Source organism: Botryllus schlosseri, chromosome 6 (genome assembly GCF_051294905.1).
Source record: "Botryllus schlosseri isolate E-star chromosome 6, Bs_hap1, whole genome shotgun sequence".
Taxonomy (NCBI): domain Eukaryota; kingdom Metazoa; phylum Chordata; class Ascidiacea; order Stolidobranchia; family Styelidae; genus Botryllus; species Botryllus schlosseri.
Window position 1 is genome coordinate 3,399,606 of NC_137241.1, and position 18,106 is coordinate 3,417,711.

Sequence of the window (18,106 nt, forward strand, 5' to 3'; positions counted from 1 at the left end):
TTTCAGTGTTCATTGAAGCCTGGATATCTTCAATATCCTGTTTTGCTCGTGCAGAGCTCATTTCTTGAAGTTTTCGATGATAATTTACGACATTTTCGACATTCATTTCACTATAGCGAGATTTAGTTGAATGACTTGATGTAGAAGTACCGGTACCTGTTGATGACCGATGACTTGAACTTGATTTACTTGAACTTTTTGGTTTCAAGTATTTGTTCTCTAAAGCCTTTGACATGGATCTCGTTTGAACTGATGATTTTGATCTGGCATCATGAGACCTTGAAGACTTTGGTTTGTCTTTTGTTTTGGTGACTTTGTTGTCTTCCTCGCATCTCGGTGTAACATCCAGATCAGGATCTTTGGTTTGGTTGTTGAAATCCATGACAATGACAGTTGAGTTTTCTTTGTTGATTGGTGCACTTGTGGAGTGGATACGTCAAAAAACTTTATGTAGCCTCGAAAGAGGGGTGGAATCTTCCCCGTATACACAATAGAGATATAACTGTCTTATCCAACACCCCAAGATGACGCGTTTCTGCCTGCTTCGTTGGATTTTATTTTACACAGACGAAAAACGGTTTTCTGAAAGCATTAATACACAGCGAATTAACACAAATTATTTAGTACCGGATAAATCAATATATACTTACTTGACGGTGTTTCCTTGAGGACAGGACAGTTACAAATTTCAAATCAGACCATTCATAATAATTATTTTAGGATCTATAAAAATTGCGATGTAAATACAATTGAATAAGATTGATTGTCCAAATATTAGCAACTGATACAAAGCAGGCAACGAGGGCGAAACTGAACGGCAATGAACTATATAACAGTTACGTCACAAAGGTCATACAAGGTTTATTGATCTGTAACATTTATGGCTCTTGAAGTCTGAAATCGCGACTTAAGTAGTGAAGGAGTGTGTGCTTGTCATCAGTATAGTGTGTAGTGAGAAAATTTGTACATCTCTGTAATACTGCCTGACTCATGCGCAAGAGCTACACTTTTACTATTTTTATCCCCATTTTGATTATACAGGATGCGATATATATATCATGTTTGAATGAGTCATACATATTCGACTATATTAGAGTCTACGATATATAAACTTATAAGATATGAAAAAAGGAACTATATTTCTAAATAAATACTTCCATTTTAATGGTGCAGCGAGTATTTCGAGATGTGCCACAATGAAATAATTTAGCATGCCATCGCGAATAATATGTTCAATAGTTATATGAAAGTCATTAAACCATCACCGTGGCATTGAATTTTAGAAGTAAATCTGTAAAACTGTTGGAGTCGGAGTCGTAGTTCTTCGATGAAAATAGTCCGAAGTGGAGTCGGTGCGTTTAAAGACGTCGGAGTTGGAGTCGGTATATTGAAAATGTCTGGATGTCTGGTAAAATTTACTCGATCCACATCCCTGGTCAGTTTAACGCCGTGCTCATTGACATGGTCGAGGGTCATGGTTTCCACAAAATGATATTTTATTACAGTAGTACAAATACAAGAAATATCATGATCTTGAACTTCATTTTATTTTGAACTATGAATCGATATTGGAACTATCCAGACATGATACTAGCTGAAAGACTATCGCATCCCAAAGATTGATCTTGTGGGGAAGTGTGTCGGTCTTGGTAGTGTCCGAGGGTCATTGCGCATCGTGGCAATTATTCATATCAGCAGAATCTCCAGCAGTTTCAGCTAGTAGGGAATAGTGTTGTTGGGCACAGACGAACTGTTCATTTTGAAACAGCAACAATAATTCGAAACTGAAATCAATTTCATCATTTGAAAATGTTTCATTTCGAGTTCTTCCAAAATCGCAAATCAGATAGCCGGCCGTGATTGGTGAGCCCTGGTATCGTGCAAAATGAGCCATGTTTGGTGTACAGACATTCAACATTCTCGTAGTTATGGGAATGCACTGTGATTTGATATGAACCGATTTTGTTGAATTTATTTCTCTACCACAATTTCATTCAATTTCCAGGTTTTTGCAAATTCAGTAATTCTAATCTAATTGAGAATCTGTAGCTTTACTTCTAATTTGGAGTAAGCTGGGTAGTATTTTTTTTTCGAATTTCACTCGCTTAGTGATAAAATTGTCAGGTTGCCAAAAAAACACTACACACCAAGTTCCAGTCAATTCCGACCAGTAAAGGCCGTGCAATCTGGAATTGAAATTTCGGCCATTTTTGAATATATAGTATTCATATTGGCAAATTTTGATACTTCAGCAGCTCGACAGCGAAACAGAAAGATACACCTCAGCAAACTCGTGAGCGCAAATATATATAGAAGAACACGTTCATGACGGGTTTATTGCTGGGATAGGTAAGGTAATCCATTTGGAATCATTCTCATTCTGGTGGGACCCTCAAGTTTGTACCCCTTCTGACCCTGCCTTTGTCTGCGCAAATTTTAGTTCACGTGACTCCTTTCCAAACTGGCAGAATCGGATTCCGATTTACGAGAGAGAATGGATAAGTTGGAAGAAAATGGCAGGAAAGTGAAAGACGAAATATCAAAGGTCCAACTGCCCGTTATTTCACGAATATATCTTCCTGTTTTCCAATTTCATTGATAAATATTATGCAGTCGATAGAAAGTTTCATCTTGGAACTGCAGTCGCGAAAGAACTGTCTGTTCGAGGAAGTAGACGTGTCAGTGGCCAAGGAAAGCAACAGCAAAGACAAAGTTCGGTCAACTATAAAAGTAAGTGAGTTAATCTGTGAAAAAAATTCGGTGGCGCCGCAAAAACCAAAAACCTTTTCAGTTCACAAATAGCGACAAAAATGTTGTGCTTTCCGCAATACGCAATTTCGGTGTCGTTTCCGCACATTCGCAGCTCACATCGGGGGATGACTTGTCCCCGGACGGAGTGCCAAGAGGCACGACTGGCGGCCCGTCGACATCAGGTTTGCTCGAATTTCGTTTTCGCATATACTTGAATGGATTATGTTCAGAATGGAAAGCATCGATGAAGTGTTCACGTTATATCCTGAATTGTTAATTAAATGATGTCGCGATTAGCTAATCCTAATGTTGCAGGGACGCCTTTTTATCGTAGTTAAAATATGTTTAGCCATCGCTTTAACCGACCTCGTAGCGTGAGGTAGGATACCATTGTGCAGTTGGCAAATTGTTCTTCATTGAGTATCATGCACGACACCGCTATCTGTCAAAAATGATCAGTACCGAAGCAGTCAATCACAGAACCGCCCTTCTCTAAAAACTCGACATGTTTTTCTCACATTTGCATTCTTTGAAGCCATTTTAGTTTATGAATGTATTTTGAATGCAAACATGGGGTAATCGTGATTAGTAGAGCAAGTTTTTGTTGCAGACAAATCCGTGGAAAGTTGCATTTATTTTTCACAGAAGTTGCATAAAAAGTTGCATTTTTGCATTTATTTTTCACAAAAGTTGCACTAGAAGACCACGTTTTGGTAGGTTAACTGAAAAAAGGGTCAAATGTTCAGTTTCACTCGAGAAAAACAGGTATCCATCCACATTCTGCGTTGGTTGACTGAAAAAAGGTCTACTTTCCGGCTCAGCTCCCGAAACACCCGTCAGACGGTTACTTCAGTGCTACATTACGATATTTCAGTCGAATAATCAAGCGAACTATTTACATATACTGCCAAATATTTCCAGTAAAAAGTTGATTGCATGAAAAATCGATGAAAAGTTGCAAAACGTTGCATGTAAGATTCCTTCAAACAGCTTGAAACAGCATTTTACATAACTTCCAAGTATTTAGGAAGCTGCTGGAAGCTGTAAAAAAAAGTTGCAAAAGTTGCAAAAACTTGCCCTATAGTGATTAGTAATCGTAATCGATTATGACGATTATAAGGCATTTTTAAGTAATCACAATCGATTACATTTTTTAAAAATCCGAAGTAATCGTCTTCAATTATTTCGATTTCTTTGTAAAATAACGATTACTTTTTACATCTACACTCACTATGGCACCGACTGAACATCCTGAACAAGTAATAATGCGCTATTATATCAGGTTATTAATAGCAGAAACGCAGGTTATTAATAGCAGAAACTTCGCGTCGAGTTCAAGTCATTGTGTTGACTACTCGGTTTCCAGTTAAAGTCTTGTTAAATCCACTTTTTATAACTCTATTTGGTGATATCGAATGGTTCGCATTTATAATATACTAATTTCCTTCTGTTTTAGCAGTTTTTGGTTGCATTTTCCAGTACCAGTACCAATAGACGAAATCCCCTTAGTCCCAATAATCCCAATACTTTAATATTCTTCGAAATTACAATGAAATGTTGGTCTTGGCGGTCTGAGTCTCGAGTTAAATGGCTTGGTTCGAGTCATGCGCAATGACTCGAGTCCGAGTCAGGTCTATAGACAAATGACTAGAGTCGAGTCATTTCGTTATTTTGAGAAAATGACATGAGTCAAGTCCAGTCATCAGAAAATCGTTTTATACAATAAACACAAAATATTAAAAGTAGCACTTTTATGTGGGTTATGAGACAATGGGCTAGGTGCCTACCCCAGAAACTTGACGTGATAGAGAAAAACGGAAGTCATTTTTTAATTCAGCGCCCAAAAGTTAGTCGAGATCAATTGTCAAAGTCAACAAAAATTGTGTTCACCAGTGTTATCGACTCACTCACGAGGCCGATAACCGATATCATAGGCCAATAATAACATGGTAGGAGCAGTGAACTATTTTGCCAAAAACATATATTAGGCAAGATGACAATGGTACATGCCACAGAAAGTTTGACAACAAACGAGGAAACTGGAATGTAAAAGAAATATTGCTTATTTGTGCACATTCATTGTAATTTGGGATAACCCAAAAAGCAAAACGAGATACAGAATTGCAGATCAATCCCGTAGCAGAGGTGTCAGACTCAAGTAGCGTCGCGGGCCGAATTCAAACCTTCAGATAAATTGTGGGCCGCACCAGTCAAATGATTTCATAATGCTACCTTGAAACCCATGGGCTTGTTCTTCACTTGAATACTTTATTATCAAACATTTGAGTATATTAACCATAGGCGTTCTATAGCAACGCCGTTGTTCGCAAATAATGGAATGGGCAAAATACGATGATTGGTTGGTTGAATATAGTTACAAACCGTTAAAACAGAGGCTCTAAGTGCGATATAGGTTTGCATATGTCAATGCTTTCTTTATTTAAGTCGTAATCTTCCGTTAACCTTGCGTATGCATTGTGAAGAATACAAGATATATTAACCGTAAACGTGGACTTTGAAATTTGATTCAACAGGCTATAACGGAATCGGGATACGGGTTTCTGTGGAGGCCGCAAAATTTTCAGTCAGAAATGATTCTGCACTATATTACTATAATATTCATCATTCAACCTGCATTTTGTTAGAAATGTGCTGGATAATACAAGCATTTTCCAATCTACTCAGAATGGCTTCGCGGGTCGAATCAAATCGTCTGGCGAGCCGTATGTTTGACAGCCCTGCCGTAGAGGTAGATAGTAATGCATGAACCACAGTTTCTATGCATGCTCACCCAGTTAAATTCGTCCTGCATTGGTAAATCTGTCACATATCGCCCTTAGCGTTGTGGATTTCGTGAGATTGAGAACACGGAGCATTGAATTTTCAATATTTTTGACTTTTTTTTATTTAGATAAAATATCTACCGCGATATCGGCCTTCATAGTCATATCATGCCTAGCAAGTCGAAATCAATTTCTGATCAAAGTCAACAAAAATAATGTTTACCAGTGGTATTTGTATTCGAAATGGGTCATTGACATCTGATGTGCGCTATCTTTAACAAAAACATGTATTGCCAAATCGATGATATTGCTATGGGGTCACCTCTTGGGCCTAGTTCGGCAAATATATTCGCTGGTTTCCAAGAAAGCAAATTGTTTTGAAATGTAAGCAAACCGCATCTGTATGTTAGATGTGTTGATGACTGGGGGATTTTTATTACCTAAAAACGGAAGATTTAAACTCACAAAAATCAAAATTTTGACATTTTTTACCTTAAAAATCTCAATTTGGACCAAATTTGACTTAATGTATGCAGATTAGGTGTTTCAGCACTCGTTCGTATTAAATCAAAAGCGTGGTTTTCAAGACACGAACACTTACTTCAATTCATGCACCTGCAAAATTTGCTTTGGAATAATAAAAATCGATGCAATTTCTACATAATATATAATACTATTTATAAGATAAGTCATTTTGTTGATGTTTATCACTATCCTACAGTCAAATTTTACACAAGTCATATCACGAATGCACGATAATTGAGCTAAATTTCAACGAAAACTTGAGGGGGTCCGCGGGGATCCCAGACGACAAAAAAGGGTCCACGAAGACAAAAAGGTTTGGGACCACTGGAATAGAGACCCGTGTTTTATCAATAAGTGTTCGAAGCAATCACAACATTTTAATATCCATTTTTAATATCCTCACTATAATTGGATTACGTTTCGTTTCAGCTCTTATTCAACATCACTAAAAATAAATGATAGGGCGTATGCGATAGGCAATTAAAATCGGATCAATGATATAGGACTGGGGATATTGAGCCAGTCACTATAGTTTCCATATAAAAGAAGTACACTGATATGGAATTGAATTTTTTTCCTCGTGATCTATAATAACTTGCATAAATCGATGACGTAATTTTAAATATCATGGAAAAGGTGTAGCAAAGCACCGAAACCGAGTCCATCTCGAACAGTATTTCTCAAAGTTTTTCCAATCGCGTACCACCAATTTGTCCTTTACTAGCACTGCGTACCACCTTGACCACGTATGACTTATTTTACCCAAATTTACCTTCATTGATTAGTTAATATTTGCGGTATTTATTTACCTTGACATTAAAGTATATTATGAAAACACAATTTAGTTCGGTAAATGCAACTCTTTCCTTTTTACAAGCCTGCCTAACTTTAACAGGATATTACATTTTAGTGCTCACGGCACATCGGATAATGTGTCTTATTACAAATGATTCCAGCTATTGAATGGAATGGCCGAGTACACTTGCTCGCACTCCGATGTCGAGGCAGGGAATCTCTGCAAGGGATCTTAATTCTTCTTTTCTGCGTGTTTTTGGTCAAGGCGCCTATTAAACAGGATGGACTTCATGGTCGCGTTAAGAAAAGGTTTTCATAGAAACCACATACTTTAGCAAATCTTTTCCTCTGTGTTCCACTGCGATGAATCCATACCCTACATATTCTGGATCATTCTTTTGTTTCGACATGGTTGAAGTTAATTCTCCCTTCTATACCGATGGATTAGTCTGTTTACCCCAGCAGCCTAGCAAGCCAATCCCAGATATTGCTTGGCTTTCGCTGAATTGAATCTGGTGTGCCGAAGTAATACCGACGTGTATAGTTGTTGCTCAACTGCCGTAACTGTTGCTTCGTGTAGTGATTCGGGCTTTAGCTACTACAAAAAATAGGAAAGATTATATACTAAATACAACTACTTGAAAACAACTACTTGAAGACGTCTCAGTTTGAGAACCATTGTATATGAATTTGATGAAGAAATTGAGATCTTGGTCTTTGAAATTGGTTAGATGAGATACTAGCACAAGTATTTTTCTCGCGTTTCAGTTCATATGATTGTTATTCAATGTGTTTCAGACCAAGTCATTGGTTTTGTTCCGATAAAAACTTCTTAATGAGACCATTGAGAATTTATCCACCAGCGTGGGTAATTTATTGATTGGGTGCGCTGAAAATACGAGTCGATATCACACTTTAACATATTTATCGGTATCGGTCATTAAACACGTGAAAATATTGGCAATTTCTGTGACGTCACTGCATCGTAGTATAGGGAGTTGTACAATATGCGACTGTTGCATTGGTAATATTGTTCTAATTCTTATCAGTGTTGGGATGACTCGAGTCATGACTTGACTCGAGTCAGACTCGAGTCACTTTGCTAAAATGACTTGACTTGACTCGGCGTATCAAAAATGCGGCTTGACTCGTGACTCGGAACAAAATTCACGAGTTAATTTCGAGTCATCAAGCAATCGATGTCGATCAAAATCATTGTATCTTGCATATGTTCGGATTGTACGCGAAACGCTGGTGTAACCTATGAGAGCGACCATAATCATTCAACGATCGTTCGTTCTCTCACAAATAAATTGATCACAAACGAAGTGATTGAAGCTTACAGCTTACGTTGTCGTAAACTAGTAGGCCTATAGTAAAGTAATTTTTGTAATCGGCCGGCCTACTGACCAAAATTTTACTGCATCCACAAAAAAGACGATAAAATGTCATCCATATGGCTTAAGTCGACGCCCAATATTTCAAGCAAGATATACATTGATATAATAGGTTGTACATGATCTTATGTATGCGTATCCATAAAACCTATCCATATAAATCGATGGTTACAGTTTAGAAACTAATGCAGGTCGAGCTATCTTAGAATAAATAACGACTCCTCCGTGCTAAACAATCGCGGTCCAGTATACTGGACAGCCGGTCGCAAAGGGTTAATAGCAAAATATCTATTTCTGTTCTCTGTTCTTAACTTAACCAAACCTTTTGCTTTATTGAAATTGAATTCCAATATAGTGCGCAGGTTGAAATTGTATCATATCAATTTGTAAATGGGTAATGTATTGCATCTTATCAATACGTTTCTGTATTCTCTATTTTGGCTGGTAACTATAATCCGAGGCTATGCAATTACTTACGTAGTTAAGCATTTCTGCGTATATGTGAGCAATAAAGCGCCTTCTTGCGTTTATATTTAACTCTATATTCGTTCATAGGTCCAGAATCAATAACCACTCAATCTGTATTTCAAACAGCTAGCAAAATGCAATGACGTAAGCATGCCTCATACTTCGAAAAGGCAACTTGACTTGAATTGTGACTTGACTTGACTCGACTTGACTCGAGTCACCTCCAAAATTCGAGTGACTTGACTTGACTCGAGTCACCTTCGAAAATCGATGGACTTGACTTGACTCGAGTCAAAATGTGCAATGACTCGAAATGACTCGTGACTCGAAGGTAGTGACTTGATCCCAACACTGATTCTTATGGCTTACAGGTAGAGGTGGCCAAAATGCATACCATTGGTACTCAAGTTAGAAGTAAGCGTACTGTTGTAAATGTCTACATTGTCTAGTTAGGCAAGTATTTATATAAGTATCCCAGGCCTGGTTTTGCCTAAAATCTGATAACTGTCAAATACGGGTAGAAGTAGTATATAATCGTCATAACCATATGTGCACTTCGAAAAACGAGAAGTACCTTGTTACTGACAATCCCTGCTTACAGGTCTCCATGTGGTAAAACCTCCCAATATAGTCGATATGAAGAAATTCACAATCGTTTTTAGACAGCAGCAGCAGCAGCAGCAGCAAGTTCAGACCAGATGGAGCATGCATTGTCGTGGGTCCACCAAGTGTCCATTTCACGTAGTCGGTGCTCGATATTTGGCGGCCTAGAAAAAACAGTACTACCACAATAGTAACAATAACAATCATCACATATATAATCCCTAATGGGTGGACCGTCACACTGCTCTCCCCAGAAGTAGAGGGAATTACAGAATAAAAAATTCACTCTCACGTCTAACTAAAAACTAACAACAATTATCAAAATAAACAATAATCATAACTCATAATCCAACAAATACCTAGGACGCCAGACAAAACGTTTTGACCTTGTAGTGTAGACAGTTTCAGGAACGTCCCGGTCATTCACAATATCAAAAATCTCATCACCATGATAGAAACATCTGCTGTTACTGGTTCAAAAACACCAACATCAGTATTTTCCCATCGTCATCATCAGGTAATCAACATGAGACTTTCGAAAATCCTGAGTTCCAACGTTTTTTATGCGGTAAACACACTCTGGAATTTGCTCAACAATTACATAGGGTCTTGACCACCCAGAGGACAATTTTCACTTTCTAGGAGGATAGAAATACCAACAATATTCACCAACGACAATTGCCAGCGGTCTCACCGCATTATCAAAATCACGTTTCTGCCTCACTGCAGACTTAGATAGACATTCCCGTGCAGAAGTAAAGCATCTGAACAAGCATCACGAAACCAATTGACACAATCCACATAGCATTCCGCACTGTCATTACTGCGGGGGGGGGGGGGTCGCCATACATGATATCAGTAGGAAGTGATATTTCACGTATCACTACCCATAAACAGGTGATGAGGTGTATAACCAGTCGTATGATGAACTGTTGAGCGATAAGCCATCAAATTATACGGCAAATGGTCAGCCCAATCAGACCGGGTATCATCAACAAAACCAGTAAGCATTTGCTGCAGCGTTCTTTTCATACGCTCACAGAGTCCGTCCGAGCGGGGATGACAGGGGGGTGGTAAGCCTACGTGTCTTTCTAATATCAAAGAGCAGACACCTGTGCTGAAAAAGTTCCCCCTCGAATTGCATGCCTTGGTCTGTATGAATTATCCGTGGGCACCCATATTTGGTGAAAAATGGGAAATCAGAATTTCCGCAGTACTTTGAGCAGATTTAACACGCATCGGATACGCTTCAACCAATCTTGAAAAGTAATCAGTAAGCACCAACATGTGCAAATACCCCTCGTCAGTTTCAGGCAATGGCGACAGGCAATGGCGACACAAAATCAAGCGACACTATATCTAGGTTTAGCACAGAGCATCTTGCACAAAGCAGCTTGGTGAATACCATGAGGTGACTTGGTAGCCATACAAGTCTTGCAAAATTTCATCCAGTGCTCTACCATGCGTTTCATACCGGGTCCGTAGTAACGTTCTTCCACCTTCCAGTAAGTCTTGTCCCGTCCAAGGTGACCTGCAGTCTGAAGACTATGAGGTGATTGAAGAGCTCCCTGCGCCATGATCTTGGCACTACCAGTTGATACGTTATGAGACATCCAGGCTTTGCCTTCGAATACCTTCTATACAGCACTCCATTACACAGTGACAGCACAGACCGCTGCATACACAGCTGACGCACTACATGCGGCTGAAATAACAATTTACCATATGTGGGACGGTCCGTACGATTCTCTTTACACATTATGATCGCATTAAATTCCGGGTCTTCTGCTTGCCGTTGACGGATGTCAGATAACGTATAACATCGCAATATTTTGTGATCTACTTACTTACTTTTCGCTATTTTCGGTTTGTCAAGTAGAAGTAGTTTAATCCTCCAATCAGGAAGGTAGCCCGAGGAATTTCGAGACTGTTTTCAAGGAGTATCAGCATTCAATTTTCATAAAAATTGAGTAATGCCCAGAATTTTTGTCGCGCTGCGTGCTAAGTGAATGGGGCGTAACCAGTATGATTTCACGAAAGAATCGGTAAATATAATTTAGGTAGCTGGTTGGCTTGGTTCCGTTAACACCGCATTGTCGCCCTTAACCCATATGAAATATTTCATCACAGTATATATGGCTCATCATAACGTTTGTAACTGATGTTTCGCAATCTAGCGTTTACTCATCATATCGTATTCTAGCAGTCCATGGCGTGTCCTAATCTGGAAAAGTGGACTCCGACTTTTTTCAGTTTTAGAGCTGTTTTAGCATATCAATTTGGAAACTTTCTGGACTAAAAACATGAAATACATTTTCCGCTTTTAGAAGTAGTATTTATATTTCACTTTCAATTCCCAGTATCATATACTTTTGAGCTCTGATTAATATCAGTTCTTTTGTCTGGATAACAGACATGTTGAAGTATAAAAGCTTACTATACTTGCCATTAATTTCCAGAAATAACGCTACACTATATGACATTTTTACGATCTACCATATGTTTTATTCACGTTTACTAATCGCGCGAAGTGTTTACACCAGGGCTGGCCAACCTTTTCAGCCAAAGGGCCACATTCGATCGACGAAATATTGCGCGGGCCACTAGCCGCGCAAAGCGCGAAAATTTTTCGAAGTTCATAGCTCAATAATATTGTCACTTGACTATATTGCGGGCCTGCAGTATATCGTTGGGCTCAGTTTGCCAGTACTGGACTATTCAGTACCTGGACATATCAATTTCGAAAGCTTCGACTAACATGCGTCAATCGTTTTGTGCCTAGGTTTCATAGTCGACGGTCTTTCTGCGAGCGCAAACGCAAGGTCGCATATGTTGAACGACATTTTCTCTCGTAATCGAGAATATAGTTAGACTCAATCTGTTACATAAGGCGTTCTTTCATTTTCACAAAGGGGTAACAATACTAAAAGCAAGAAATCGACTGACAACATGTTGCGCGAAGCGCGTAGAAAATATTTACTTTTGATAAATTTATCGCAAATTATTCTGCTTTATTGTAGTGTACGAAGATCTACCAAAGTGTGACTGGCTCAGGGAAATGCCAATGCGTCGTAACTGATATTTTAGTGATAACATCTCAAGTGTTGTTTCCAGACTAATCAAATTTTTGGTTGGCCTTGCAAGTTCCCGATCTGTGCAATTCATTTTTATAACATTACCAATTTCCTCGCGGGCCACTCAAAACCTTCTCGCGGGCCACATGTGGCCCGCGGGCCACGGGTTGGCCGGCCCTGGTTTACACCATATCCTATACAAGTTATCCGTATTGCTCTTCGACTAAACTACTGGGTCTTTTAATATGGGGGAGTGCGCCATGGCCACACCATGATATTTTCTAAAACGTGCTGTTTGATTGAACAGAGGATTAGTATCGCATTTCCATATCAATACTATCTTTTTCATCCCATGATGCGGACGAATGCTTATGCTGTCGAAAATTGAATACCTCCAGGTATGCATCAATATGAATCAAGCTCAGTTTTCGCATAGCTCAATTTACACCTTTTGACAATCCATGCGAACGAATTATGGTCGTTTTCACAACCACTTACTTACTTGAGTAGATTTAAAGTCAGTCAATTCTACTTCTACTTCAAATAGTTTTAGGTAGCTTATGGAAGAAGTACTTCTACTCGTACTTGAGTAGATTTTTTCGTCGCCACTTCTGCTTCTACTTGAGTAGCTTTCTTGAATACTTTGACCACCTCTGTTAAAAACTACACCCGATTAACTACTTATAAATTCCAGCTGTTCCGTTTAATACGCAAGCCAAAAAAAGTCCATGGCAATATTAGTAATGGTATGCTAGTGCAACATTGGTAAATACTTACACTTTGTACATATGCAATTAATAGTGATATCTCATATGAACGCAGTTGTAGATTCTCTTTTAGATCAATCATCAGAGACCGACAAATCATCTAGCACTGATCGACGAAACAGCTACATTTTCTAAGAAATTAAAAATATGTTTTCAAAATGTGTTCAGAATTGTGTAATATCTTGATTTGGTTGTTAATTTATTTTGTTATTGATAACCTTGCGTTCATTGTTCATAGTAGATTCTCTTTCAGATCAATCCTGGGAGACCGACGAATCCTCTAGCACCGACGAAACAGGTACATTTTCTAAGAAATTAAAAACTATGTTTCAGAATTATGTAATATCTTGATTTGGTTGCTAATTTATTTTCGGTATTGATAAGCTTGCGTTCATTGTTTCATCGTGATCACGAAGACTTTTAAAAATAGCTTTTCATCATTTGTCACACCTTGCAGTGAGACGGTTCCGAAGTATTTATATGTCAAGAAAGTAAATGGCCTACCTAAATGAACATAAAAGTTATTGGTTTCTTCAAAATAGCTAAAATTATTATTTACGATTGTGTAAATTTAAATTTTGCAGAAATGAAGCACCTCTCCGATACTATTGTGATGTTTCCACAGAGATGCTTAAGCAAGTGCAAAAATGTGTACCAAGGAGAAATAATAAGTCGTGTACTGAGCAATCGCCAATGCGCAATTAAATTCCCGCAAGAAGCTGATCAGAGTAACAATGAAGTAAAGATTCTCGAAAAACTTGCAACGCATACGCATGTGGTATCACTCATCCAATCTGGCGTCGTCGACAGCATATTCAATGAGAGATTTCTAGTGCTGGAGTTATGTTGTAAAGATAATTTGAATCAATATTTAACAAACACATCTTACAACTTGCAACGGAGTCTGAGATACTGCATTCAAATTATTGAAGGCATGAAATACATTCACGATAAATCTATTATCCACAAAGACTTGAAACCTTCAAACATTTTGCTCACACTGGACCTGCAACGTGTAAAAATTGCCGATTTTGGTATAAGCCAAGTAATCAAGTCGAAACGTTCAATGGTTTTTTGTGAATATAGGTTTGGTACTGTTGGATATCGCCCTCCTGAAAGTTTTGGAAATTCTTACATATCATTGAAATCAGACAATTTCTCTTTGGGAGCTCTATTTCACTACATTATGAGCTATGGAAAATCCTCATTCGGAACTGAGCCAGATTTGAGGGATTCCAATATAATTAAGGGGAATGTACGTATTGCTAACCTATTAGTTCCGAACCCTAACACCTTTTCACACTTATTAAAATTGATGATGAGCAAAGAACGCCGCTACCGCCCGACTATCTGGCAGATTGAAGATCATCCCTGTTGGAGATTAGAAGAACATGAGTGTGAATTTGGTAAATACCAGATAACATATTCCTTCATCATACGCTATATTTCCAACGAAAATAAAGTTGCTTTTTCTCATTTTATTATCCTTATGTTAGCAACAAAAAGGTCAGAGTTTTTTTTTGTATTTTGTCTTCCTTCGCTGTTGTACACAGTTTTTTCAACATTTTAGTGTGTTTCGGTGCTGGGGTCATGGATAAGATAATAATGGCAATTCTTAATAATGGTAAAGTATTCAACAGATAAATATTCAGCAATTGGATTCTTTAGGTCTCTGCTACTGTAATCTTGTTTAGCTTTGGAAGATCACACTTGGTTTCATTGTTTGGTTCGTGTGGAAGGACAGCCACTTGATTTAAATGGGCAATAATGAGAAATAAAACCGGTGAATTTTGTTCATCTGACCTTTGCTTTATAATCTCAATCTCATTCAGGGTTGTAACCAAGTCACAAGGCTCCGAGTCACAAGTCAATTTGACTTTTATAGTTGTGACTCGAGTCAAGTCGAGTCATTTTCAATTCACCACCCAGTCAAATCGGGGTCCTAGTCATGTAGCAACGAGTCGAGTCCGAGTCATAGTGTTAAGTCGCGAGTCCGAGTCCAAGTCATAGTGTTTCCTGTTCAGTATCAATTTCAAGTCAGGTTCAACTCACATTGTGAAACGCTTGAATGAAAGCCTCGAATAATAATTTACTCATTTTTCACCACTCTAAAGAAAACAGTTAAAATACGGTTTCTGGGCCTATTTTGCAATTATCGGTCCTGGTATACGAGACTTGAATAATTTATGTATAGTTTGTCGAGTGACTTGGTCCGACACTAGTACAAGTCAAGTCAATACATAAATTGACTCGAGTCGCGTCAGGTCATTTTCTATTTTTGACAAAATGACTCGAGGCAAGTCGAGTCGAAAGGAAATTACAAGTCATTACAACCCCTCGCTTATTTACTGGGAAAACTCATCATTGTAACTATGGTAGCCTTGAGGGTAAACCTCGGCTATAATCTTACAGAGCGATATGCGATAATTCCATTCAACAAGTGAAACTCCTCTGATTCTCCCTTAAACCCATAGACATACTTGATGTGGTATTCAGTTATTTTTCTTTTCTGAGTGTGTAAACATCCCATTGGGAATATTATTGCTGAAGTGAAAAAAAATTACTGGCAAGCAAAGGGGTAGGCCTACTTCCATCCATGTTCCATATTTTATAAATGAAAATTCTATTAGCATTGCGCCATCTCATGTGATGTGTAGTGATCTTACTGATGAGTGCTGCTATTCACAATATTATGCAGAATACGTATGGACTAATGACAATGTCATCGACATCTGCAACATGTTACGCGGGGCCTACGATACTTACGGCCTTATCTGGTACATGGCCCTTGCAAGAGCTAACAGGCCGATGTTCGCCAAACTGAAATTCGCGTTTCTGCACGATTTCACTTCTCGCTACCAGACGCCTCACCTCAGATAAGCTGATTGTATTGGTATAGCAGGCCAAATCATTACCTTACCGTCAGAAAGTGACAACAGACGGCGTCGCAGATGCAGTTATCCACCGATCGCAGAAGTAGGCTAAGTAGTGAGAAAACACCGACTTACTCATGAAAACTCTTTTATTGCATGGTAAAATCAATTCAAGCACGTGAAGAAGAATTCGTATACATGCCATATTGTAAACTACTTGCAAAAACAAACATGCAGCATAGGCTACAAGCCTCGACCACAAGTACTGCGAATGAAATTCATCACTTAAGCATGCAAGATACACGTCTTGCACAACTGTTGGACCAACAGTGTTGGTATTTAAAGTCCTTTACAGGATTTTTTTCACAGAACCATTTACCAGCTTCTGCTTCTTATTGTAATATATATTCACAATAATTTTGCTCGCCAATTTCAAAGCTCGATCTCGATGATCATAACACGCAAAGGCCCACCAAAATGATGCAAAACATATTCGTCAGTTTTCCTCACAGCAACTTGCGGGTGAGAGAAGATGATATTATCAGAACCACCTAGGATTAAAAAAGTGGATGTAACAAACTGGGCGACGGGTTCTGAGGGAGCAAGCAGTCCCCACGATCGAGTAAGTCGAAATAGCGTAAACTTACGCCACTGGAATCATCAAAAAGTAACTTGGAACATATCTGCCAAGCCAATTTTTGGAGAATCTTCTTACCAATGTACTCAAGGACAACGTAGCCTACGACACCTCATCACTGTCAAGAGATAAAACTGATCGGGTAATTTAAATAGCCACATCATCAATGACTTGTTTGAAATGGTACAAATGAGTTGAACTTGAAACACAAATATCATGCCCCACCACAAATATCATGCCCCAGTGATATATGGAGCGGAACATTATTACATTTTCAGAATTTGAAACGTCTGTTAAACCACCAGAAACCTCCCCCCGCTCAGTTGCTCATACCATGAGAACTTTCGTTCAATTGGGTCACTTTGTAATTTTGTTAGAATAACACATACCCCTCTGCAAACAAGTCTGCAATAAGTTGCGACTGTCACTGCAGCGTTTCAATCAGAACTTTTACGTTTTGCGGTGACAGGGAATAATTCCATTTTATAAGCCAACTAGCGAAATCGTAAAGAAAATTGATTTGAAGGAGTTTGCTGAAAATCTGTGTCAGCAACCGACAATTGTCCAGTTGTCCACCAAGCATTGATAAGGCTCAAGAATGAAGCCATATCACCCCTGTGAGCCAAGTAACTTTTGCAAGTTGCAATAGTTGACTTATAGATTGGAGCCAGAGCTAAATTGACATTCTGCTTCTTATTGCTTGGATGCAATGAGGTAGGCTATACATGTCAGCAATATATGTCAATTTTGGCGCTTTACGTATAAATTCGAATCCAGCTTATCATCACATTCCCTGCTTTTGTGAATATCTTTCTGTAATATACTTCTCTTTGGTGTTTTTCTGCAAGGAATCACAATCGGGATCAATACAGGCCGCTGCAGCTCCTGCTCGGATCCATTGGAAGAAACTGCTTTCTTTTATCCAAAAGCAGTTTTTTTGCAAGCAACAGTCTTTGATGAACTTTGATTTGAAGCGGAACAGAATTCTTCGCTGGCTTCCAATCACGTCAATTCACAATTTAAGATATATATCCATATCCAAATCATTTAATAGAAATTGGAGCGACGGAACTTTTTGTTTAGTTGTCAAATATCCGGACTTATATTCATAAACAGAACATTTCTTGACCATTATCGATTATTTTGCCATAAGCCAAACCTGAGTCAACAAGTATACAATCAGTCAAATTTCATTGTAAGAAAGGCCACATGAAATAGCCTACCACCTGGAATGATTCGCCGATAGTGGTGTGCCTGTGCATGCATCAGTGTTGGGATGGCTCGAGTCATGACTTGACTCGAGTCAACTTTTTCGTATGACTTGACTTGACTCGAGTCACTTTGCCAAAATGACTTGACTTGACTCGGCGCTTCAGAAATGTGGATTGACTCGTGACTCGGAGCGTAATTCACGAGTCAATTTCAAGTCATCA

General features: G+C 38.6%; 3 protein-coding genes across 4 annotated transcripts in view; all 3 read left to right on the forward strand.

Moving 5' to 3' along the window:
* The window catches only part of LOC145440937 (lactadherin-like), a 175,130-nt gene that overhangs the window by 48,384 nt on the left and 108,640 nt on the right, over positions 1-18,106 (forward strand). The window lies entirely within an intron of this gene.
* On the forward strand, positions 491-13,514 carry LOC145441570 (uncharacterized). The gene is made up of 5 exons (XM_080319465.1): positions 491-2,349; positions 2,441-2,545; positions 2,614-2,730; positions 2,792-2,933; positions 13,417-13,514. Exons 2-5 carry the CDS (start codon positions 2,495-2,497, stop codon positions 13,512-13,514), a joined length of 408 nt encoding a protein of 135 aa, XP_080175591.1. The 5' UTR covers positions 491-2,349; positions 2,441-2,494.
* The window catches only part of LOC145440331 (uncharacterized), a 31,447-nt gene continuing 26,814 nt past the window's right edge, over positions 13,474-18,106 (forward strand). Inside the window, exon 1 of one of the 2 annotated variants that reach the window (XM_080317897.1) lies at positions 13,474-14,569. In XM_080317897.1, the coding sequence (XP_080174023.1) occupies positions 13,672-14,569 (898 nt within the window). In that variant the 5' untranslated portion in view covers positions 13,474-13,671. The remainder of the gene's footprint in view (positions 14,570-18,106) is intronic. The other variant, XM_080317898.1, reaches the window with a different exon arrangement.